The sequence below is a fragment of the Diadema antillarum genome, unplaced genomic scaffold, assembly GCF_040938485.1.
Source record: "Diadema antillarum isolate AM-2024a unplaced genomic scaffold, OU_Dant_1.0 seq00002233_RagTag, whole genome shotgun sequence".
In the NCBI taxonomy this organism is placed as follows: domain Eukaryota; kingdom Metazoa; phylum Echinodermata; class Echinoidea; order Diadematoida; family Diadematidae; genus Diadema; species Diadema antillarum.
In genome coordinates this window covers 44,868-72,236 of record NW_027272865.1, presented here as the reverse complement: position 1 = coordinate 72,236, position 27,369 = coordinate 44,868, and the positions used below count along the sequence as shown (strand labels likewise).

The 27,369-nt window shown below is 37.3% G+C and overlaps 1 protein-coding gene across 1 annotated transcript; it reads left to right on the top strand.

The window, feature by feature from the left end:
• The first annotated feature begins 7,998 nt into the window (after nt 1-7,998).
• LOC139714329 (dynein regulatory complex protein 1-like) lies at nt 7,999-25,072 on the top strand. Its single transcript, XM_071626040.1, has 17 exons — nt 7,999-8,114; nt 10,281-10,371; nt 12,338-12,450; nt 13,123-13,306; nt 13,924-14,061; nt 14,468-14,677; nt 15,122-15,261; nt 16,012-16,146; nt 16,713-16,862; nt 17,135-17,423; nt 19,423-19,512; nt 20,417-20,512; nt 21,188-21,286; nt 21,848-22,020; nt 23,034-23,090; nt 23,834-23,929; nt 24,910-25,072. The coding sequence occupies exons 1-17, from the start codon at nt 7,999-8,001 to the stop codon at nt 25,070-25,072; spliced, it is 2,340 nt and encodes a 779-aa protein (XP_071482141.1).
• Nucleotides 25,073-27,369: the final 2,297 nt, after the last annotated feature.

Here is a 27,369-nt window from a genome sequence, read left to right as displayed (position 1 = left end):
CTCCCAGAAGCGGAAGGAGGGAAGGACGCCCAAATCCCATCATCGTGCGATTCTAAACGTACAACATTCGCCAACGAGTGTACGAAGCGAAGACCAAGCTGAAGGGCTCAGACATCTTCGTTCAGGAGGACCTGACCCCGTTCAGAAGAGACCTGATGAATAGAGCGAGGAAAATGCCCAATGTGAAACGCGTCCGAACCAACGATGGCAGAATCACGGTATGGAGATCGACACCTGATGGCAAGGAGAAACGAGTTCTAGTCAGGACCGTGGACGACCTCGCACTTCTCGAGTAAGTCGCGTGACGATATTCTGCTGTCTCCGTGTTTTATTCCCGAAATGAAATTGAAATATCTATGTATCTGTTGTGGAAAAAGTGTGCGGAATAATCAAAATGCTATCCTATGTATTTTATGCCATAATTGGTGTCACCTCGTTTGCTCAGAGAAAGAAATCGATTTTTTCAAAAGTGATAAGGACTGGATCTGCCGAAAATGTTGTTGGAAACAGCTTCCTTTTACATCTGATGAAACTACCAAGTATCCTGATCCTTCAGTCAGCAAATCGTCTGTTACCCCGGTAGCATGCCCATCACCGTCGCTTGATATGCCTGTTGAACAAATTCAAACTTTGAAACAAGAAAAAGGTCTGAAAATAACTCATCTCAACTGTTTTTCATTAACAAAGAATATAGATGAATTGCGTCATCTTACTCATGTGACAGATTTCGATGTATTATCGTTAAGTGAAACTCATTTTGAATGACACCATAAAAGATAATGAATTAAATATTGATTCTTATAATTTTCTTAGGAAAGACAGAAACCGCTCAGGTGGCGGAGTAGCTATGTATTTAAAAAAAAAACATTGTTTTTAAAGTAAGAACTGATTTAGAAGAGAAAGAACTTGAAATGATTGTTGTTGATTTTTTTTTTTGGCCAAATGCTAAGCCATTGTTTGTAGTAGTATGGTACAGACCACCAAATACGACCTCGGCAGTTTTTCAACTTTTCGAGAAAGTTTTACAGAAATTAGATGATACTGGTACGGATTATTTGATATTAGGTGATATGAATTGCGATATGCTTAGTCCTCAGTCATGGCAAACGAGAAGACTTTGTGACATAGCAGAAAATTGTGGTTTGGTACAATGTGTAAAATCACCGACAAGAGTAACTTCAGTGACAAGTACATTGGTGGATGTGATATTAACAAGTAACGAAGATAATATAAGAAATGTTAAAGTGTTACCAATCGCTTTGAGTGATCATTATCTCATATATTGTGCATGGGGTAATACAAAGCAAGGTGAAGACGGTCTGCACAGTATAGCAGAAATATAAAGAAAATAGATATATTGCTGTATAAAGATGATATAAATTCACTGATATGGACAGATGTTTTTGAAGAGCAAGATGCTGAGAAGGCATACATATTATTTGAGAACAAGTTCAAGGGAATATTAGATAAACATGCACCTCTACGGAAGAAGAGAGTAAAAAAGAAAGAATCACCGTGGATAAATGAATGTATTATTGAACTTATTCAAAATAGAAATAAGCAAAAGAAAAAAGCTAAAGAGACGCAATCACCCGATGACTGGGATCGATACAGAGTATTAAGAAATAAAGTCACTGCTCAAATATGTTTGGCGAAGAAAGAATATATTTCAGCATCTATTTCCTCTTGCCAAGGTCAGTCAGGTGATATCTGGAAAGCACTGCAGTATGTACTCCCACAGAAAAACAAAACTTGTGCCATTAATCAGATTGGGGAAAATGGAATAGAAATTGATGACAAAAATGTGATAGCAGAAAAGATGAATTTATATTTTACAAACATAGGCAAACAAATACAGGAAACTCTCTCAACCGATGATGATTTTCACAGCAGACATGAACGAGAAGAAATGAATGATGGTTACAATAATGATGATGATAATGAAGATGATGATGAAGAAGAAAACGAGAGTAATAATGAATTTAGATTTCAAAGAAATAACTGAACAAGAAGTGTTGGATATGTTGAATGGATTACAGGAAAATAAATCAAGTGGTTTAGACACAATCCAAGCATCCCTAATAAAGCCCGTAGCAAGTTACATTGTCAGACCTCTTACTCACATTTTCAATATGTCCATAATGCATGGCTCATTTCCCAGAGAATGGAAATTGTCACGGGTAACCCCGATCCACAAAGGAGGGGATAAGAGTGACATCGGGAATTATAGACCAATATCTGTTTTACCCATTTTTGCTAAAATTATGGAGAAATTAGTATGTAACCAGTTTTACAGATATTTGATTGAAGAATCTATATTGAGTGAAAGTCAGTTTGGCTTTAGACCGAAACATTCAACTGAAACAGCTCTATTGAATGTGACGGCAAACTGGTCAGATTCTATTATAGACGAGGGTAAATTGGTAGGAATGGTGGCCTTAGCTTTGAAAAAAGCCTTCGATACTGTCCACCATGGTATTTTATTGTATAAACTCAGAAGAACGGGACAGAGTGAAAGAGCTCTTACATGGTTTCGGAGTTACTTACAAGATAGGTGTCAGTGCACTGTTGTCAATGGTGTTACGTCATCAATGCAGAAAGTAGATTGTGGTATCCCACAGGGAAGTAATCTTGGCCCTCTATCGTTCACATTGTACATCAACGACCTAGCAAAGTCACTGATCTCCCCTCTAGGGCTCACACCCGTAAATAAAATGGAATGCCCCAGACCCCTTCACAAATTCGTACCAAAGATACCAAAATAAATGAAGAAAAAAATGATAAAAAATCAATGATGTAGTTTGGCAAAAAACTGAATAGCTGTAAATATTGAGTAATCATTCCTCTACAAATTGCATTTTGGTTGGAAGATGAAAGCTTTTCTGGTGGAATTTGAGGGGACTATATTTCATTGGGTACGTGTACGGGAAATGGGTGATTTTTTGAGTAACAAGAACTCGTAGTCTGGCTTTGCGGACCCCTGGACAGAATTTGAACTGAATTATCCACCCTGAGAATTCGATGGATGAAAGGGTATATCTAACTTATCCAGGTTAGTGAAGCTGAAACACCTCATTTCTCCCAGCTATTTTACAGAATTTTTTGAAATTTGATTTTTAACACACATCCCTATGGGGAAATATTTATGGGTGTGAGCCCTATAGAGGATGCATGCAATGCACACAAGTCTATGGGAAGTATTCATCCCTTACAAACTCTGCTGGTTTATGTTGATCTATTGTGTCAGATCTCTTCCTCCCTCCCCCTTCCCCTTCCTACCCCCCCTCCCCACCTCTCTCCTCTACCCCCCCCCCCCCCCAACTCTGTTTGGCTACAATTTGTTTCCTTATTATGTTGTTGTGGATAGATCTTTGTACATAGCAGTCATCAGTATCACACAACTTTGAATGACTGTGTTATTTTAATGTATTTCTTTGTTTGGCTACCACTGAAACAGGTCAAAATTCATAAAGTTAGTCTGTTTGACAAAACAAAGTCTTTTCAAGTATTTTGTAGGCAATAATGTGATGATGACACCCCCATAGATTACTGCCTGCATCTAGGTACTGTATTCATCTAATATGAAGAACTGATCAAGACTACATTTTTATTTTTTGAAAAAACCTCAAAGGGCATGAGTTTCAAAAATGTCCCTTTGAGGAGCTTTATAACCATTGAATGTGTAATTTTCCATATGATGTAGGTGCAAATCTCATCAAAAACACATTTATGATGTTTAAAAGTCAAATGAGAAATATGACCTCCACTATAGGGCTCACACCCGTAAATACAATGGAATGCCCCAGACCCCTTCACAAATTCGTACCAAAGATACCAAAATAAATGAAGAAATAAATAACAAAAAATCAATGATGTAGTTTGGCAAAAAACTGAATAGCTGTAGATATTGAGTAATCATTCCTCTACAAATTGCATTTTGGTTGGAAGATGAAAGCTTTTCTGGTGGAATTTGAGGGGACTATATTTCATTGGGTACGTGTACGGAAAATGGGTGATTTTTTGAGTAACAAGAACTCGTAGTCTGGCTTTGCGGACCCCTGGACAGAATTTGAACTGAATTATCCACCCTGAGAATTCGATGGATGAAAGGGTATATCTAACTTATCCAGGTTAGTGAAGCTGAAACACCTCATTTCTCCCAGCTATTTTACAGAATTTTTTGAAATTTGATTTTTAACACACATCCCTATGGGGAAATATTTATGGGTGTGAGCCCTATAGAGGATGCATGCAATGCACACAAGTCTATGGGAAGTATTCATCCCTTACAAACTCTGCTGGTTTATGTTGATCTATTGTGTCAGATCTCTTCCTCCCTCCCCCTTCCCCTTCCTACCCCCCACCTCTCTCCTCTACCCCCCCCCCAAACTCTGTTTGGCTACAATTTGTTTCCTTATAATGTTGTTGTGGATAGATCTTTGTACATAGCAGTCATCAGTATCACACAACTTTGAATGACTGTGTTATTTTAATGTATTTCTTTGTTTGGCTACCACTGAAACAGGTCAAAATTCATAAAGTTAGTCTGTTTGACAAAACAAAGTCTTTTCAAGTATTTTGTAGGCAATAATGTGATGATGACACCCCCATAATCAAAGATTACTGCCTGCATCTAGGTACTGTATTCATCTAATATGAAGAACTGATCAACACTACATTTTTATTTTTTGAAAAAAACCTCAAAGGGCATGAGTTTCAAAAATGTCCCTTTGAGGAGCTTTATAACCATTGAATGTGTAATTTTCCATATGATGTAGGTGCAAATCTCATCAAAAACACATTTATGATGTTTAAAAGTCAAATGAGAAATATGACCTCCACTATAGGGCTCACACCCGTAAATACAATGGAATGCCCCAGACCCCTTCACAAATTCGTACCAAAGATACCAAAATAAATGAAGAAATAAATAACAAAAAATCAATGATGTAGTTTGGCAAAAAACTGAATAGCTGTAGATATTGAGTAATCATTCCTCTACAAATTGCATTTTGGTTGGAAGATGAAAGCTTTTCTGGTGGAATTTGAGGGGACTATATTTCATTGGGTACGTGTACGGAAAATGGGTGATTTTTTGAGTGACAAGAACTCGTAGTCTGGCTTTGCGGACCCCTGGACAGAATTTGAACTGAATTATCCACCCTAAGAATTTGATGGATGAAAGGGTATATCTAACTTATCCAGGTTAGTGAAGCTGAAACACCTCATTTCTCTCAGCTATTTTACAGAATTTTTTGAAATTTGATTTTTAACACACATCCCTATGGGGAAATATTTATGGGTGTGAGCCCTCTAGATCAGTGAGCAAAGTGCATAAAGAAGTGTAAAGTCTCCCTCTACGCTGATGATACGTGTATTTATTTTTCGCACAAAAACCCTTCCACTGTCATTGACACTTTAAATGAAGAATTAGAATTGGTAAATCGATGGCTGACCCGACATAAACTGTTTTTGAATGTAATGAAATGTGAGTTTATGCTGGTAGGATCCAGGAAGAGAATTAGAAATGTTGTTGTACGTGATGTTGTTATTGGAGGAAAGACAATACAACGTGTAAAGCATGTAAAATATCTAGGAATTATGATTGATGAACACCTTGACTGGTCAGTTCAAGTCGAAACGTTAAGAAAAAAGATTGTAAAAGATGTATATTTGTTGAGGCGGATTAAGTATTTTATAGGTCAAAAAACCGCACTTATGTTTTTAATGTATTATCCAATCTGAATTTGATTATTGTAGTATTGTGTGGGGAAATGTGGGAAAGGGTTTTGAACGAAAGCTACGGGTTGTACAAAACAGGGCAGTGCGAACAGTTATGGGAGTAGATTGGGCAGTTTCTTCTGATACGGTTTATGATATGCTTAAATTAGATGGATTACAAGATCGAAAGATTAAACGTGTTTTTTATTTTATGTATAAAGTAGTTCATGATTTAGTGCCTCGATGTTTGCGACGTCATTATGTTTTTAAGAGTTATAATTACAGCCTAAGACAAACGACAAAGAATTTTACATTACCGCCGATTCGCACGGAGTTGAAACGAAGGAGTATTTCTTATTATGGGACAAAACTGTGGAATAATTTGAGAGATGATATTAAGGTAGCAAATTGGGGTGAGTTTAAAAGGCGAGTAAATGAGGATGAAAGTGTTTTAGCTAGAGCAAAGGAATTTTTAGTGTTCAGATAATATTTGTGATTATATGTTTTATTTGTTTTGAATATATATGCAGGGGTGGGTGGGTTGCAGTTGTGTGTGTGTGTGTGTGTGTACGCGTAGGTTAGGGTATAGTTAGAGGGGATGTGCAGTGTTCGTTTTACAGCAATCTGTTATCAATAGTTTTAAGTGTGTTTTTCGTGTGTGTTTGATATTATTTCGGTAATTTTGTGTTTTATCTTCTTCTTCTTCTGATTAAGTCTGCCTCCTTCAATAGACTGAAGATTCTTGCAATAAGATTCTATCTTATTCTATTGTTTTATTAATCAAGTAATTATTAAATTAATTATTTTAAGATATTTATGATTTTAATGAAATGTTATTCTATTTTGTAATTTGATAGTCTTGCCTGTTTTGTGTCTCGCCTACGATATTATGTTAATGGATTTGTGTAGTTTTATGTAGTTTATATTTGCTTTGTATCTATGATGATGAATCACGTTATGTATACTTGTTTTTATTGCACGAACTGACTGAAAAACAGCCGTGGCTGATGTTAGTACCGTGGTTAAATAAAATGAATGAACGAATGAATGAGCATAGGACCTAATGCTAGGCGCTGAAGCGTCTAAAATCATGCCAGAAAGCATAATATGCCAACTCTGACAACATAGGCAACAATACTGAGCACCAAATTAAAGGACAAGTTCACCTTCATAAACATAAGGACTGAGAGAATGCAACAATGTTAGTAGAACACATCAGTGAAAGTTTGAGGAAAATTGGACAATCGATGCAAAAGTTATGAATCTTTAAAATTTTTGTGTTGGAACCGCTGGATGAGGAGACTACTACAGCTTGTGAGTCATATGCGTACAACAGTATAAAGAAAATATAAAGAAAATTCAACATATTTTCACTTTTTTCACATAATAAAAGAGCACTTGATTTGGCTCTTTCTAAAGGCAGGGGGAATGATATTACCCATAACATTTGTCGGTAACGAGTCGGGGGAATGTGAACTTTTTTCATAAGATGAAATTTTGTGAAATTCTCTTTATATTTTCCTTATATTGTTGTACGCATGTGACATCTAAGTTATTCACACACTGCAGTAGTCTTCTAATCCAGCGGTTACTGCACAAAAACTTCAAAAATTCATAACTTTTGAACGGATTGTCCGATTTTCCTCAAACTTTCAATGATGTGTTCTACTAATATTGCTACATTCTCTCAATCCTTATGTTTATGAAGGTGAACTTGTCCTTTAATGATACCACGGGTAACTAAACATGTCCCTGTCAGTAGAATAATCATTCACTCCGAGATACAATGTACTACAGTAGTTGTTTCTTAAATTGGCAACAAAGATACCAGGAATTTTATTCGATAACTTCAGTTTTTAAGCTCACGTTATCATAATTTTATGAAAAAAATCTTAATAAGCATCTTTTTATCATCAAATAATAAAGATGAAAATAAAAATTTATTTGTAAGGGAAAAATGTAATCAAAACTTTATTCAAAACCAGAATGATAAAAACTTTAAATAGTAACATACTGAGCGAGCCTACAGCTTGGTGCATAGCAACATGTTGTATATACCGTGCACATTGATCCTGTGCATGTACACTACTGCGTGTACGTACGATACGTGTAACATACATGATACAGTGGACTCGCTACGCATCCATACGCCTCACGATCACACTGTCGCAGTACAGGGGACCCTCGGTGTACACGACTACTACAGTAAGCCACTACCAGACGCTCTGCTGTTTGTTAATAAGCAAGTTACTTGTGCATTTCCGTTTTAAAATCAAAATGAGTACCCACGATGAAGAAGAAGAAACTGGACCTTCTGTAGACTCGAACGATCCAGAAGAACGGATAGCTGCAAGGAGGCTTCGCATAGCCAAACGAATCGAGATCGCGAGAAGGTAGGCAGCCGGCCGACAGTGTACCGCAGCAGTACAGTGCAGTGTCAAGGGGCTGAAGAACGTTAACTGCACTCAAATGACTGTGTTGTTTTGTCCTCATCTTTTAAACGTGTGCTAGATTCACACCTAAATTTACTAAATTCTCTAGTAGATTCTAACCGGGATCTAAAGTAACGAGATAACTGTACGAATAATTTTCAAGATCCATCTAGAGTTCTAAATCTATTTCTATGACATGTGTAGCGGCTAGTATGGTTGGGTGTTCATAATACCGGACACCTAACGTTTTGCTATCAATAGAAACGTGAAAAATCTCACAATTTGCCTGAAATTTTACTCACGTGTGGAGAAAATACTCTGGATTCACAAGCGCGCACTGAAAATGCGATCTGAGGTACGCGCTCTTAGATGGCGGCTTCGAACGCGTGGGGTGTCATTTTTTCCGCACTCGGTTGCCCTGCTCATTTCAACCGACCACCCTGACAATACGTATAAAGGGCACTTAAATGCGTTTTTTCGACAGGCCGATGTTTTTTTCTAGCCGTCATTTTTTCCCCAATAATATTTGAATATATTTTGAATCCTTCGATATTACTTTTGAAGGACTGTTTGATGAATTTGACTTGATTTTCATTAGGAAACTTTTCATCGTAATTGAAATAAATTAGATGAGTCGGTTTGTTTTTTCACATTCATTTCTCATTTCTGCATCAACTCGTAAGGTCGTAGCGGGCGACAAAATGTTTATGTCATGTGTATGTGTAACGTGTGTGCACGATCGTACAAGCGGCGGTGACAATTTTGCGGTCAAAATCGTCAAATTTATTACGGAAGGATACTCTACATCTAACAACGAGTCAGCAAAGGTAGGCCTAGTTATATGTAGTTACATGATAAACCTTATTCGATTTTGCTAAATTTCGGTAATTTAGAGGGAATACTTCGTTGTTTTCGCCACATTTTACTCGGTAGCGTAGCCCAGTGAAGAATCGAACACCGTTGCGCGTAGTCCCATGCGTACATTTTCTTTCTGTACGCGCAATGCCATTATAATGCGCGGTCGGTCGTTATGGACCCGGTCGGTGGGTTGAACACCTACCATACTAACCCTAACCCAGTTCGGGAAACCCACTCACAAGGGGGGCCCCTCCTTATAAGTAACCCGTCCCCCTTATAAGTAACCCCGTCCCCCTTATATAAGTAACCCCCGGGGCACCCCTTATAAGGAGTCTCCACGCTTTTTTGCAATGCAACGCAAAAATGAAAGGACTGCGGCAATTCGCTTGATTATGTCCATAAAGCTTCACAAGTTTCCTAGTTACTCACGAAATTTGAGCAAAATCGGTTCAAGGCATCATATCTAAAATCATGGATTTAAATGCGATGTCAAACGACCCATGCGAATGCTGAAATGCGAGCGATTACTGGCGTGAGTGTTGCCAGGCGCGGCGGCGCGGCAATGCTTGAGTGCAGACGTGGCGACTGAGTACGGAGACTTTCGTTCATTCAGGTGGCTTTAAATGAAGGAAAAATAACAAAAGTAACGAAATAGTCAACCACCTACCTTTGCAATTGGTATGCATTTATACAAAAGGATACGTTCCCATAGGGTTGTCCAGTTGAAGTCGTCCCTAAACAAAAATTTTAAGTTGAAACTTGCAAGTTTCGCCGATGAAGCTTGAAATTTCCAACAGCTCCCGCATTCAGCAAGTTGTTCAGCGCAAGTTGTTCAGCAGGTAGCATGACAAAAAATGATCTTTGATCTCTTTCTGGAGCTTGTAGAAATTGAAGCGGAAACAAATTGTGTACTGAGGATAAGAGGTCAACATTTGTGTGGATTATGTCTTGGTTGCTGCAAGAATTGTTGAGAAAATTACTGTACACAAATGGAATCATCTCCACAAAAGGAGGCAGAAGTACTCAGTTGTGGTGAATTTTGACACAGATAATGTATCAGTACCACAAGAATATGAGTTATAGTGATTCTCTCTCTTTCTTTGATTGATTAACATCTAGAGAAAAAAAAATGTTTACAAAGGTTTGTAGTTCTTGCTTTCATACTGGGTTGACATAAGTGTAGAAAATGACTGATGACTCTTTTTGGTTACCGGTACTGGGAGTTGTCTGTCAATTTTCATGACTAATATTGATTTCATTTCTCATCAGGGAAAAGCTTGGTGAAGATCCCAGTGCAAAGAAGAAAGAGGACAAAGAAGAACAAAGCAAAAGCAGAAAGCAAATCGAAGAAAGCAGACAGGTGAAAATTTTTGTACTGTATATTTGTCTCTAATGCCATCCTGGCATAAATAATAACATTAATACATACAATGTACATGTACAGTACGTACAATGAACTGTAGCTATGTAAGCTGTACTTGTGGATAGAGGCAATTCTTGTTGATCCCCATGCAATGTCTTACTCTTAGAAACCTGAATATTGTACTTCTTGTCAACCACTTGCCACCAGTAATATTTTCCATTATTTGCCAAGTATAGGTGACTGCTGAAAGTTTAGGGCACTGCTGCAAACCAGTTAAAAGTACTGTAGAGAGCTTTCAAAATGCTGTCATACATACTAGTCCTGGTAGCTTGTGTAGTAAATGATGCGCTGTAGCATCTTTTTATTTTAACTGTCATATCACAAGCGGTGCACCCATGAAATTTAAGCTGAATTATGTATTCATTTTGGAGCAAGCGCCATGAGCGCCTGACTTGGCGGATACCGGCGCTATACAAGACTTCATCATCATCATCATCATTGTAATTTCTTGTGTAGCAGAGGATGCAGTGTAACATTGTGATGGCTTGTCGTCTAAGACACTTTTAAACTTTGCTGGCTCAGCTCTATAAAATTGATCTTCAAATTAATGAAGAAATACTCAAGCATACTTATAAATATTTTGTAAAGTTTATGCTTTTGTCAAGATATTATATGTAAAGTACTTCTGCAAATATGAAGAGAAAGAAAAAAATCACCGTGGTTCTAAACCATTTTTGACATGGCTAATTCTCTTAATAGCACTCAGATTTTTTCAGAAAAAAAAAATTAAATTAAGATACTAAGTGATTTCTAACATAAAGTGAATGCTCTTTTCATAAACATACTTTTTACACGAATACTAAACAGCCTTTTTTTCACACTTTTGTTTTGTTATTACAAAATTTAGCAGTTAAGAAGCCAGGTATTCAATTATGGCATGAAAAGCACTCATCGTGGACATCACATACCAAAATGCCATTGAATAAAGTTTATCAGTACATTAGTTACTCTCTGCAACTCATTATAAGATGAGAATTACCAAAACCCTCTCCATTGTTTATCAGCTACAGCTGTATGTAGGATTGCACTAAGACTTCTTGAGAACATTGTAGACAGACCTGGGATAAAAGCAATATTACAGAAAGTCTTGTAAGGAAATGTCCCCCAGAGTAGTCAAGTAGAGGATTTGATTCATTATTACAAATGTGACCCTGCACCTCAAAACAAACAAAAAGTCGCCAGACATGAATTTTTAGTTAATACCATATTCTGAAAGAGCAGACTCTAAGCTTTAAAATGATGTATAACTCAAATCAAATGGACTCTCCTAACCTATCTAAATGTTGGAAAGAAAGCACAAACTCAGGAAAAGTGTGAACTGAGAAAAGAGGCTCTGAAGTACAGTGTCTATTCAAGCGCTTAATCTTTACCAAACCGTGCTGGCTGTGCGATGAATGGGACAAAAAACAGGAAGTAAACCACCAGAGTAACAACAATGAAGGGATGATCAGATTAAACTGAAATTAAGCCTGCCTCATTAACACATTCTGTCCATAATTAATGCCAACTTTCAAAGCAGTAGCACTATCCTCACAAAAGTTATTAGAGTTGAAAGCGAAGAGTGTGGACAAGAATTTTGAGAAATGAAAAAGGGATTCTAAAGACACACCTAATCACACTATTCTACCAAAAATGTTCGAGATAAACTGCTAAAAAAACACACTTTCCTGCCCGTTTTATGACACCAAATTTTAGGATAATGTAAAAAAAGACCCGCTCTTTCCGAAAATATGAAAAAGTCAAGTTCGGCTAAGTTGACTCATTTCACTTATTTTCAGTCCTCACGCAAAATCAGTGTGTGCGACTTTATGTTCGTTTTGAGGTGCACGGTCACAAATTATGTTTATGCAGTACTCTCCTATTCTTCCTTGTAATGTTAATGAGATTTATTTTGTCAATGTAGAGAGTGACCAAACTTCAAGGCCATGGGACTGAGCTGGTTACCAATGTCAGAGTGGCAGCAGACTCTAGGGAGGCACAGAGACGGACTGAGGAAGAGGAATCTCAGAGACAAAGGTTGTGACAAGTTGTGATAGTTGTTACAAGCTACTGAAATCCTTGTGTCTGATTGGCTGAGAGCAAATTTGTCACAGAAATTTGGCAGTTGTCACTGATAACAAGTTTTATAAAACGGGACCCTGGGTCAGAACAGCAAAAAAAAAAAAGAATAAATAAAAAATAAATAAATAAGAATAAAAATAAATAAATAAATAAATAAATAAATAAATAAATAAATAAATAAATAATAAATAAACAAATAGATATACACATTGTTACATGCAATATGATGTACACCTTTAGTATCACCCATCACCACACTTTCTCATGAAAGTTGAAGATATCAAACACAAGAAAAGTGAAAATAAGAAAAGTTTCTGTTTTTTTTTTTCTTCAAAGTTGACATTCTGATGTCATTGCTACATCTTTATGGAATTTCTAGATTACCGGTAGTGTATTTAGTGAAGCATTTGTCATTGGTGTTTTGAGTTGATGATGTGGTTTTTTTTTTCACTACCTAATATCTTTTATATGCTGCCATGTACAGTATAATATCTTGTGATTTGACAGTAGTCTTGATTTGATGTGACTGAACATGCCATGTATATTATCTTGTGATTTCACAGAGATGTAGTCTTGATTTGATGTGACGACATGCCATATACAGTATATTATCTTGTGATTTCACAGAGATGAGAAGCTGGAGGCGGAGGCCAAGGCTGGTATGGAGCGTTTTGAAGAGATCACTAAACGTTGGGAGCAAGCCAATGGACGTGACATCCCTCAGGAGCTGCATGAGATCTTGATGCAGCAAAAAGCTCTCTGTGATGGGATGATAGATGAGAAAAATAAACTCATCAATGATTTTCAGATGGTGAGACGATTTGCTACATTAGTTATAGTGGTTTTAGTGGAAAATATGTGTGTATATATCAATGTTTTGTTTATTTGTTTTTTCCTTTTGATTCTTTTGTAGATTTCTAGGGTCATCATTCTAACCCTACTAGATCATTTGTAGTATTCTAAAATCACAAATCAATTCTTTCTAAGCTCTCAACCAACCATTCCCTTGTTTCAACTTATTTAAAGATTTATTGAAATTAGCTGACATTCAGTGACAAAGCAGCACCTGAGAACAGACAACTGTCTTATAATAAACCTGTAAGGCTAAGCTCTCTCTCTCTTGCTCTTGAAATTTTGTTATTACTCTTGAAAATATATTGCAGGACTTACATGTATTAATCCTGCAAACGTTTTTAAGATGAGCCTCCTTTATTCTGGCAAGGAACTGGTGCTGAAATAAATCATATCTCTTTTATTGAGGGAAGAACATGTACTGATTAAGGCATTATTGTGCAAAGTTTGGCTGCTACAAATGAGTCTGCTTTGCTGCAGCTTATTTTCCTGTATTGTATCTCATTTACTGTTACTAGCAATAACAGGTTTTTGTCAACTAAAAACTTATTTTCATTTAATTTTCTTACAATGTAGGAGCTGAAATCTCAAGATGATCAATATGTGAAGGACCTAAAGAAACAGGCAGAAGACGTTGATCTCATGATAGAAAGAATGGAGGAACAGGTGAAGAATCTCACCAAGGCTTATCGGGATGAAATCAAGCAGATTGAGGTAAGAGCTTAGCAGGTTATATTCATAACACAAAACTCCATTGATCTTATATGATAATGATGCTCAAGAGGTATAATTAATACATGGTGCAGTGAGAGTGCATGAATGAATATGACTGAAGAACAGGGATGATATTTCTCAGAACATGACCAGTATTCCTAATACACTTTCAATATTATAAGTTGCTTGCTGTATGAACAATATGTGAATGTACATTATTTTGTAAATGGACATAGCTCTCTTTGTGACTACTGAGAAGCTTATACTGAAATGGATTTGTGTTTGTTTGCACTGTGCTCTTCTGTTTTGTTTTGTTTCATTATGTACATGTAGGTACACAGTGTATTATACACTGTAATTCATTATGTTAATGCTGATCTTCAAATGAAACAAACTTTGTGTGCAGAAAGCCTTTGAGACCGAGCGAGAGGAGCTTCTAGAAAACAACAAGCGAAAATGGGAGCAGTCCATGTCAGGGCGTAGAGACCAAGAACTGGATTACATGCACCAGAGAGAGAAGCGGGTGGATGAATATGAGCAACAGATTCAGCATTTGAGGATCCAGGATGCTGAAGAGTATAATATGGTCAAAATCAAGCTTGAAACTGATGTCCAGGTGAGTTTTAATTGGCTTCATAATTTGGTGGAATCCTATTGTCAAGTCTATGTTTACTAGGAACAAGAGTTTTTCGCCTGTGTTAGGGAGTGCTGCAGAAACAAATTCTACTTTTTCACAATGAACCTGACCGATCCAGGAATAGGACCAATATAAATCTCTTCTATATACAAACTCTGTGACAGGTTCAAGTTCCTAAAGCATCAAACATCAAACAATTGTTTTTTGGTAGTTTATGTAGTTGAGTTGAAAGTAACTTGCATTGTGAATTTACTGTATACCTTTAGAATCACTTTAATCAAAAGTGATTCCCACAGTGATTACAAAGTTTGATGGGGCAATTAGATTGATTATGTGGACAAGCAGTCTATGCAGCAAGGTCAAAAATTAAGAATTAGTGTGGTGTGTCTTCCAACTGTCTGATTGTCCTTTCTCTATGTGTAGGTTCTAGAACAGCAGCTACAACAGATGAAAGCAACATACCAACTGAACCAGGAGAAACTGGAATATAACTTCCAAGTCTTGAAGAAGAGGGATGAGGAAAATACCATCACAAAGTCACAGCAAAAACGCAAAATCACAAGGTACGTAAGAATTATTGGTTGATGATTCTGTGAAGGGTTTTCTTTCACTTTGAAGGACTTGGGTGGATAAACAGTTGCGGTAAAGAAACAACCAACCTTAGCTTTTAAGTGCTGTACAAGAGATATCTGAAGCTAAGCCAGAAATAATGCAGATTCCCTAGCAGTGAGGATTATGTGTAGTTGTCATTATTCTAAGTTTCATTCAACCTTTCCCTCCCTTTCTCAGCTTGTGTGGAGTAAGATTTCAAGTTCATTAGAAAATTAAAAAACCTGTCCAAATATCACAATAACATATTTTCTTTACATGTACAAGCTGCGCTCTATACCTAGAAGTAAAATGAACTGCTCAAAAGGAATTTACCAGACTGTTCCACTTGATCTTTGATATAAAAGCAGGGACTACAACCATTTTAGAAGAGAACAAATTTATTGTTATTGTCAAAGTTCAACCCTGCTGATATCTCCTGGTGAGGTTTTCCATCAATATCTAACATGGTACTACTCAGTTTGTTTTTGCAGCAATGAGAAAGCAAAGCTGAGGTTATAAATATTGAATGAACTTGGTGTCAAGTGAACATGTTTTGCTGATAAAAGTATAATTCAACAGAAAATAACAGATGCAGGTGAAAGGATCTGTATCTTTCCATTAAAGTAAAGCCTTTCTTTGCTGAAGGCAGATTGTCTGGAATTCTGGATGTCTTGGTCAGACAAGTAGAGAAATAACAATGTCCATTGTTCTCATGACTTCAGACTGCAGGATGTATTAAACAACCTGAAAGTGAAGCTAGCCAAGCAGGAGAAGCAGTACAAGGAGGAGAACCAAGGCTTGGCTGATGATTACAAGAGGATCACTGAACAGTTCAAAGAACTCCAGAAGAAGTCAAAGTGAGGTTTTAACATTGCAGCCCATCTCTACTGAGATTACATGTTAAATTGTGTATGAGTCTTAGTAGTTCATCTGAAGACAGTTTAAACCTTTGATTTACTCAGTAATTTTCAAATGTAACCTTTGCATAGAAACTCAAATTGAGTTTGAGTGCTTGCATAAAATTGTAAAGTAAGGCTGAATAATTGCATTTGATGACAGGTAACAACTGAGTATCTGTGCAAACCCTCAAAGTAAGGCTAACTATTTTCACAAAATGGTATTCATAGCTCTGCGTCAAGTCTGAAAGTAGAGCTGAGTTTTTGAACTTCATGATATACATATTGACATGAGTGGTGACAAGGGCGGGTTCTGTCCTTAATTCACAGCATAGAATTACTTTGAAACACTAAACCTTTTTTCTCTTTTTTTCTAAATCTGAAAGTGGTAAATAGTTGCTTTAAACTGAACGAGAGTGTTTTGAATGGTATCATTGATCACGATTTATGCTACTAATAAGTAGCTGGATGTACTCCATTATGAAGGGCATATCTTCATTAACTGTCTCTTGTCTATTCTGTTTCAGGCATTTTCAGGCTACAGACACAAAGAAATTCCATGACATCTGGGTCATGAATGAAGAAGAAGTCAAGGAGCTGGCAGCAAAATTGATGGAACAGGACAGAATCATCTCAGAACAACAACTTGGATTGCCATGGAGACCAGGTGTTGAAATGTGAGTTTGGTTATTCCACTTACGAATTGTAATAAGTAATGTTTAGTCTCTCATTTTTACTTCAGTAGGAAGAGTCAAAAGTGTTTTGGTTTGAAGGGGTTGCTAGTGTAGTCTCAATAAGGTATGTTGAAAAATGCCAGATATAGATAGCTGAGTGATATAGAGATGTTGAGCTGCAAGTGTACAGTGGACTAGCTTTGAGTATACATTGGCCATTAGGATTCATTGGTAGCATGCAATACTGACAGCTTTGATTATAACTTTTGATGTAGAGAATTCATGGAGAATGAAGGTCCACTGACTACTGAGAGGAGTAAGAAGAAACCTGTGTCTGCTCACGAAGTCTTAAAGGAAGTGATGTCAGAGGGAAGTCAGAGAGATGTAGAAGGTGGCAGTATGACTGGATCAGAGAGGAACCAGCCACTGGGAGAAGAGGAGTGGGGTGAGGATGGCTCCCCCAGGGAGGCAGAGGGGGAAGCGGAGGAAGGCAATGGCAATGAGGTCGACAAACTTTCAGTGAAAACTGTCAAGCAGATCCTGGAGCTCATCTGTGATGAATCAGTGAGTAACGGAGAAAAAATGCTTTTGAGGGATCAGTGAGGAACACAGAGAAAAGTGATTTTTTTTTTATGGATCAGTGAATAACACAGAGAACAGTGATCTTTGAGGGATCAGTAGCACAAGAGAGAGAAAAATATTTTTAGTGGATCAGTACTTAACATAGAGAAAAGAAATCTTTAATGGATCAGTAAGTTACATGAGGGAAGGCTGATTTGTGATTAAAGATAATAAAAAGTTTTGGTACCTCAAAAGTGTCCTTGAATTTCCTTGTCTTAGTTTGTGTTTCAGGTTAAAGTACCTTTCATATAACTAACACTGTGAGACTTACTCGCCCCAAAGTGCTCTCATGTCCTAGTAATCATGCAATTAACTGCGATCAGCAGCCTCATACGCATAGCGACCAGCAGTCCCATACGCATAGCGTAATCGGGCTTCGCATTGTAGCATTCAGGATCATGACAGATTTAGTATTGCAGGGTAAATGTCAACTTAAAATCCCATAAATTCTTCAATTTGAAGACTTACCAATTAACTTGAAGTATTGAAAACAGGTTTCGGGCAACGTTTGGTTCTGCCTATAGTCCCTTTCTGTTCGAATTGATGACTGAATGTGACTCGGTCGACAGGACCTTAGGAGAGCTACATACAGTACACTGAATACTACAGCCAGTGCATGCGAACACATCACATGCACACAAATTTCAAATCCATGAACGGATAAGATGTTTGTGTGCGCATGCGCTGGCCATGGTATCCAGTGTATGTAGCTCTCCCAAGGTCCTCTCGACCGAGTCACATTCAGTCATCAATTCGAACAGAAAGGGACTATTGGCAGAACCAAACGTTGTTCGAAGCCTGTTTTCAATACTTCAACTTAATTGGTAAGTCTTCAAATCGAAGACATTTTTGGATTTTAAGTTGACATTTACCCTCGATACTAATTCTGTCATGATCCTGAATGCTACAATGCGAAGCCCCATTACGCTATGCGTATGGGGCTGCTGGTCGCAGTTAGCTATGCGTACAATGAGCTGCACGCTGCTGGTCGCAGTCAGTGGTTTCGTACAATATTTATCGACGCTGTACAGCGTCGGCTCTGGTACGAAACCATTATTGCATGATTACTAAGACATGAGAGCACTTTGGGGCGAGTAATTCTCACAGACAACGTACTTTAACCTGAAACACAAACCAAGAAAAGGAAATTCAGGGAAGCTTTTGAGGTACCAAAACTTTTTATTATCTTTAAGTAGTGAAAGACTGAATAACTAAGAACCAATATCGCTGTTGAAGTGAGATTTTTGTTCTTCTTGAAATGTGATGAAATGCAATTTTGATGACAACTGTGATAATTTTTCTGTTGATTTCTTTTTTAATTGACTTTAATTGACTGGTTGGCTGACCACAATGGAGTTCAGTAACATTTTCCATGGAGGAGTGTTCCCAGACAAAGATATTCAGATATTCACTGGAAACATGGCAGTAGTAAGCACATGACACCTTATACAGTCATGATTTAAAGAAAATCTTTGACTTATGTTTATCTATAATATGATAATCTTGTCTTTTACAGCACTCCTCTTCTTCATGTTATGTATCAAAATTATGTACTATGTTCTTACTAGAAAAATGTGTGTGTTAGTCTTATGCAAAGGTTTGCATGCATGGTAGGCATGTTCTCTGTTGTAAACGAAGCTGTGGCTTGTATTGGGTTTAATCAATATTTTCATGCATGATGATCAAAATACATAAGATGCTAAATGTTCTTCACTAATTGCAGTGTCCTGACATGAATGTCTCTATTTGTATTGTATAAAAGATGGATTCTTGGATAAGGGTAATGGGACACAAAGGTCATGAGGTCATGTGAGAATAAAAGAAGAGGTCAGGAGGTCATATGTTCCTTTGTAGGGGATATGAAAAAAAAATACATTGATGGACTTGGTCATGATGATAAGCTTGTGGTAAACCCAAAGCTGTATGTAACCTTCTTTTTCAGGGTTTCCTGGTGGAAGCAAAGTTGAATAAACTACTGGCACCGCTGGAGAAGGATGAACGTTGTCTCATGAAACTTGATGCCATCTTTGCTGTGAGTTTCTTTGAGTGGTGTGCTCTTTTCTTGATTTGCCCACTCCAATTGATATATTCATTGAGTCATTGAAATGCAGTCAGGCTAATAGCTGTTTTTCCTACTTTGTTATAGTACATGAGAATGTCATTAGTAATAATAATAATGATAATAACCAATGTATATAGCGCCTCTTCCATATAGACTCAAAGCACTTTGACAATTTCAGTGAAATATAAGAAATCAACAATATTTACTCAGCAAAACAAACTAGAGAAAGAATGAAAGTAAATTGTTAATGAAGGGCATGGTGAAGGAAAATGTGCATCAGTTGTTTTGAGATGTAAGTTTTAGGTCGATTTAGAAATAGGGTACTTCTAGAACAAGGAACTGGTGAAAATATATTTTCGCTTTAACACAGGTATGCCTTGACCATTTTTCATGCATTATTGTCATGAATCCAGATGTGAGCTCTTGGTTTAAACTTTTTTTTAAAAATAAGTGTGTACTATGTGTAGGGCACAACTTGTGGGTATGATCAGTGAAACAAATGTTGTATCAATTGATCACTATGTCTAGTAAGAATGTCAAAAAATTACATCGTAAAACAAGAAATTTTCGCGTGCACTTTAATTCCGTGAATTTCGCGAGCGCCAAGATTCGCGAAATTAAAATGCACGCGAAAGTCCTTGTTTACATTATATGCATTGAATGCCAGTAGCACTTTGCGAAAATTTCATGCAATGAAAAAGGCTGTCGGCTCCAATTCGCGAAAAATTTGTGCCGTGAATATATCATGTTTTACAGTATGAGGGGGGAGGGGATATTTTGCTCCACGCTGTGGTAATTAATATGAAGAAAGCTAATTTGATGTCACATGTACAACAGTTTATGCAATCATTATCTTGTATTTTCCCACACCTAGGCCCTTGGTATCGAGACTGAAGATGACATTCACAAGCTGGCATCTTACTTTTTGACATTCATGCACAACAAAGACCAGGAATCAGTGGGAGAGGAGGTAAGATCACTGATGGTATCATACTAAGACCTGCCTTTAACTAGTGAGCTACTAAACAAGTAAAATATTGCAAATATGACTATATTCTTACAAAGGACAGAAAGATGTGTATGTATCATTTTCATCCTACTCCAATGCAGCCAGCTAAAATGGCTGGAAGCTGACTGGTGGTCTGCCAGAGATCAGCTTGTATCATTTTCATTTGATTTTGGTATAAAACAAATCTAGATGTATCTCCAGCTTGAAGAATCTCATTCTTGGGATAAATGTAGATTTTTAGGTCAGCTGAGTATATTATGGCAAGGTAGCAGCATTCTTTATGGACAGTGTGATGTATGATGCTCAGCATTACTCTTAATTTGATTTACTGCCATTATATATGAAATTCTATTCAGTAACAGTTCCTTTGCCTGTTAAGCAATAGGGATGTCTATATCGCTGCTATTGTCATTAATTGTGCAAATTGTTTACTGTTATTTACGTGTAATTTAACCCATTTAGGACTGTTTGATTTTGCTACAGCACACATTTCCCATACACGCTTGCCCGAGTATACTTGGGATTTGTCCCGAACAGGTTAATAAAGAAAAACAAGTTATAAAGAGGATAAGTCATCTGAGTATAAACGTATATAATGGTAGATATGATTATGAGATTTTGTTTGTCATATGTCAGGCTGGTGTAAACCCTGAGATGGAGGAAGGCGAGTCAGGTGGTGTGTCTGAAAACCAGGATGATGTGGACCATGGGAAAGACAAGGAGACAGCTATCAGGGTAAGGAGTGTACACCAGCTTTTAAGATTCCACCTGTTCTTTTTACTTGTCTGTAAACATGATTAGAATACAGCTTTGGTTTCCACTGATTCCTATTCAGCAGAGTCTGTCATGATGGACAGGGAAAATCATTGAATTCAACCTCATAGTGGTTGTCACAAGATAATAAAGTCATTGATCAAAGAACCAAAAGTTGTCTCTTGCTTTCAAAAAGTATCACATGTAGAACAAAAAAAAAAAAAGTCCACTGAATCCAAAAAGGAGACTTCAAACACACGTTTTGTACAAGCAATCATCTGGGGACATGTTTGCTTTGTATCCTAAGTTACGCAGAACAGAAACTATCTGAACAGAAATAAAACAGAAGACATAACTCTTGGTGTCTACTCAAAATAGATTTGAAGTGTGAATGCCTCAGTGTCACCCAATTCGACCTGAAGGTTTAAAGGTTATGAGGCCAGTAAGTTGATGATGCTTTTCTGTAATTTCACACGTGAACTCTTTTCATATGAGTTTGAAGGTGATATTAAAGGCACACTTGTTGTTTCTTGCTTGAGCTAGGATCCTGTGGATGCAGAGGTTGCTGAAATAACAGGCCAAGCTGAAAAGGACCAGGACCAAGGTGAAGTAGAATCCATCAAGTCTACCAAGTCTGATGTGCTGGAACTCATCCATCCCAATGACACTATCAAGGCTCTCAGGATGTTTGTAGAAGAAAACAGGAAACCCACCAAGTGAGTTCAGATCCTACTTGTAACAGTGGTTGGCTGTATCATTGTCAGACTTAAACTGTTTGTGCAGACCCTGTCACCATAAGCTGTAGGACACAAACTATGTGGGCTATACGGCTCAGTGTCGCATATGAAGATAGAAGCTGATATCAGCACAGTGTGCATCAAATCATGGAAAGCAGCTTTGGGCCCAGTATTGAGGAATTCTGTTACTCCCTGTAGGTCTCCAGACTATTCTAAGTGGTTTCCACCAGGATCAAGATAAAATGAGTCTGTTTTTTTAGCAACTTTATGTTGAATAATGCTTCTTATTTTAATTTGCATTCTGCTTTCCAGTGCAGAAAAGAGCCTGCTTCATGTCATTGACTTACCTGACATGATTTGAAAATGAAATCAGGGCCCCATTTCATAAAACGTGTTATCAGTGACAAGTTTTTATAGTTGTTATAAGCTACTGAAATCCTTGTATCTGATTGGCTTAGAGCGTATTTGTCAGAGTAATGTGGCAGTTGTCACCGATAACAAGTTTTATGAGACGGGACCCTGAAGTCATGCTTATAGAATATCAGTCAGATTTCATTGTGACTGACTTTCCATATGGTTTAGCTATGTATATGTTCAAGGAAGAAAAGTTATAATAGGAGAGCAATTTGACAGAGGGGTCTTGTGATATGATGGTGATGATGAAGATGATCCACAGCATTTGTTCACCGTCATTTTACTGTTGTAGAAACATTCAAAGGCACAGACTCCTCCAAGAAAGTTAGCAGTTGAATGCCTGGTGAAAAATGTGATCAAATAGTTGTCAGGCAGATTATTGTAATCTGGGTTATGAAAATCTGTTTAGATCCATACAGGCCACTCCCACCTTATAGTGAAATAAAACAGAGAATTATGGGTAGTTTTCAGGATTTGATGAGATTGATATATTTTCATAACACCTTACTTTGTACCATGTTGGTTGAAAATATGTGATTAAATGTTAACACTTGCTGTATCTTGTTTTTCACCTCCAGGGAAAAAGTAAAATACCAGACATTCCGTATAATCTCTGGTGAGGAGAGAGATGACAGGTAAGAATTGATAAGGAAAGAGTACATGTAGTCATACATGCAATATCAGTTATAAAAAGGTCCTTTGGACCGGCAATTTTCTTTCTTTTTACTGAATTTTTACTCCATTGTACGGCTGTAACGACAATTTCTTATTACCATTTTCTATAGCGGGAGTGCAGTGTATACCGCAGTGCAAGCAGGATGTGTGTATTTCCCAAAGAGTCTCAACTATCAGCCTCAGACCTAATAATCAAATCAGTTTCGTGTGATAGTCGTTGAAGTAATCTGCATTTTGTTTGAAAATGGTGCACTCAAACACAAGCTTGTTCTGCTCAGTCAGTATGCAATATTCTGTGAATATGATTTGACCTGGCTATTTTAGAGCAGGATTTCTGGCTTTTTACTTTTTTTAGTTTCAGTAGAGAACACTCACATGGTGTGGAACCAATAATATGTCTGTATCAGTAATGCCAGTAGAAGTGTTGTGTGCTGTCTTTAAACAATTGCAGTAAATCACAAACAGCTGTTGATCAATATTGCATCGTAGTGTTTTCTTGCAGACGTCTATAATACAATCAAATTTGTTTGACCAATAGGCTTTCCTTCCTATTAACCATTAAGAAGAGATTACATCATTGTCATTTACTGGTTCATAGTACTATTATGGAAGAGAAATATTTTGAATTTTGCTTGTTAGTTAAATGATACTTAAAGCCTTCTTTACAATTTTGTTTTTCCTTTTTCCATTTTTTTATACTCAGTGAGGATGCTGATTACTGGAAGATGTTTCCATCTGTGATTTCAGAGAAGCAAGAGAAAGTTTGGACAGCCCTGATTGAAGGGTTTGAGAAGTACAGGTGAGATATGGTCTTCTTTCCTTTCCTCTAATATTGCCATAAGGTTATCCAAACTTACAATGAACTCTTTTCCAGGTGGAAATGAGCATTTCACAGCTGCTGCAGCAAAGCAAGTTTATGAATGGTGGAGATGGTTGACAAGTGGGAGACTTGTGACTGTGTGTGCATTCAACGTGTCTATGGTTCAATCAGTCCATTCACTTATTCATTGTATTTTATTTTTGTATAATTTATTTTTTTTTCTTTTCTGTTTTTCACCCAAAATATTGCAAAGATATTTCTTACAGTTTGTGTGGAATGTTTGACTAAAGTTGGTTTTTGCTTTTACATATTTCAATTGTCACCTGAAAATGACTGGAGGTAACTTAATGGAAACATTGTATGTATGACCTCACAAAAATCTTCACAAACTTATTTGATTTAAACTAATAAAGCCAAAGAAAGAAGAACACAAAGAAGATCAAAGGCAGATGTCTAACATTCAATGCAAAAGATGAAGTACAATTGTACATTAAAAAGCTTATGAAGCATTTACTGACAAAATATTGGTAGGACCTTGTAGAATTCTCTGTCAAAATGCATTTCGCTTCCGACTTGGTTTGCACAAACTGACAGAGAGTGGTACTTAATGTATAATTTCAAAGCCAGCCATGTGTCAAAAGTGGAAATTGAGCCCTTAGTTTGTCAAATGGACAAGATAACTCTATCATTTCGGATTAATAGTTTATGCATTGATGTTTACCTCATAGAACAACATCTCTTGAATCAAAGCCGTTGTTGCTGTAAACTTCAACGAGTAGATACAACATAGTAGCTAATAGTATCATGATGTGAAATGTTGAGATGTGGTCACTAAGACTTTACATGAGTCCCAAAGTATACTTTAGCAGGTGTCTGTGGGAAATGTGTGTTGTGGTGAAATCAGCTTGTCCTGACTGTGTTTTGAAATGTAAACTTTGTATCCTTGTGTTTTATGGTAGTGATGTCCTCCATGAGAGGGCGAAGTTAATCACAGAGACCGATGGACTCCGGCAACAGAATGCAGAGCTTCGCATGCTGCTCCATCAGTACATCAACTCCAGGGTGAACCAGGAGCTAGAGATTCCTCCTACTAGGATCCTCAACCTTGATGTACCTCAGTAGGGAGGAGGGAGGGACTGATGGGAGGGACCAGTTGGAGGGGGGGGGGGGGGGGGAGGGACCAGTGGGAGGGACTGGTGGGAGGGGGAAGGGGGAGGGACCAGTGGGAGTGGGAGGGGGGAGGGGGGACTCCCTTGGGAGGGAGAACCATCTTTCTGCTGTGATTGATGTGAGATATCCATGACTGTAGACTGTCAAGCAAACATTTCCCCAAGTGTGCCAGATCTCACGTTATAGAATTGTAACATTCTTATCACAAGCAGTATGTCAGCTGGTTTATTTATTTCTACACATGAATACTCACTGCATTCATTGATTAGAATTCATACATTTTTATCCAAGTGATGAGAATGACATGAAGCTAGTGTCTAGACAGAAGCGCATGCCATGTTGTAAACTTAGACATACAGGGAACATCAACCTCTCCTCCAGGTCCAGTACATGTATTAATTTGAAGTGTTTTTTTAAATCACATACATTATTACCAAATACAAATTTATACTTCACAAAGACATTAGCTGATGGTATTTACAGTACACAGACATTTTTTCCTTGACTGCCACATCACTGTAAAGTGATTGTATAATAATACAGCATTCCTACTTGTGCATTGCATGAAAGTGATAATAATTTCAATGACTCACATTCCACTCTTGATTTATGCCTCATTTGTTGTTGCAGAAAAACAAAGGTCAGTGTCACAATAAATCCATATTGACATTGTATAAGGGTTTCTTGCATGTAAACTGACTCAAATACTGCACACATAATTATCGAACTTTCCCATGTTATCATCAAGTGCCTGTACTGACAGCGCTCTACTTTTGCCCAAGAAACAACCAAAAAGAGCAACAAATGATGAAACAGACTTTACTAGTAAAGATATAATGTGATTCTACCACTGGAAGAGTTCACAGTGTGACTAGGACTGTGTGGAAAGAAATTGTGTTCAGTCATATTGTATCATCAGAAATTCATAATCATCATACAGTGTAGCTATTAAGGTTGACAGAAAATGTAACTAAATTGAACATAGGAGTTCGAAATACAAAAAAAAAAGAAAAAAAGTGCAGCATGTCTACGAACTAGAGCACATGTGAAAGGGTTGTTTAGTGGATTGCTCCACTTAATCAGAAATTTATCAATAATGCCTTACCAAGCCTGTTTTCCTGTTAAGATGTCTTGCATGGAAAAGGAAGTTGACAATGATGCTTACACAAGGACAGAGTAACAAACACACACATGCACCAAAACAGATACACACATAGTAGATTTGGCATATACAAGTATAATCACATGTGCATGTCTGTGTTTGTGCTTGTACACCTTGTATGTGTGTATCTTTCTGTCCACTAAAGGCATGGGATGAATATTCATGGATTAATATCAAACCAAAAGTCAAATGTTGCTTCCAGTGTGCATGAGTTACTGTAGTCATCTTTAAAGGGGATGGCTAGTAACTGATCAGTGGGGATCAGTGGGAATGCTGAGGGATGATTGTTCCAATCCTTGTGGGATTCATTTAAGAGTACATTATATATCTACTGTTGTGTGAAAATCATTTGCTTCAGAACGGTCTCATATTCAAGTACTGTGCAGTTGAATGTTTCCAGGTTAGCATGCCTGGTCAGTGACGGGGCATTAATCTGCACATTACTTGAATATGAGACCGTTCTGAAGCAAATAATTTTCACACAGCAGTAGGTATATAATGTACTCTTAAATGAATCCCACAAGGATTGGAACAATCATCCCACAGCATTCCCACTGATTCCCACTGATCAGTTACTAGCCATCCCCTTTAATAATACAGTGCACTCCCGTTACAACGAACACGGTTATAACGAAATTTCGTTATAACGAAGTAAATCTTCTGGTCCCAAAATTATCACCATGAAAGTCTATGGTACAAAATTCGCTTATAACGAACACGGTTATAGCGAAATTTCCGTTATAACGAAGTCTTTTCCTAGTGCCACAGACAAAGAAAAACAAAAGAAATGTGCTCCGTTATAACGAAATGCGAATTGCTTTCGAAAATACGTAGCGGAACAAGCATTTATAGCGTCTCTGCATGGGTGAACGCTCCTTGTGTCACGCACAGTTTCTGAAGGGAACTTGCGTTTATTATTGTAATACAGTTATCCCATCACATTTCACATAGCTTTGCAGTGTGTGATGAGTATTTAGCAAACAATATGATATATATACGTGGTTTCCTTGTTTTCGTTATATATGGCATTTGTTCGGTTATAACGAAATTTCGTTATAACGAAAGAAAACTGCCGGTCCCGAGCATT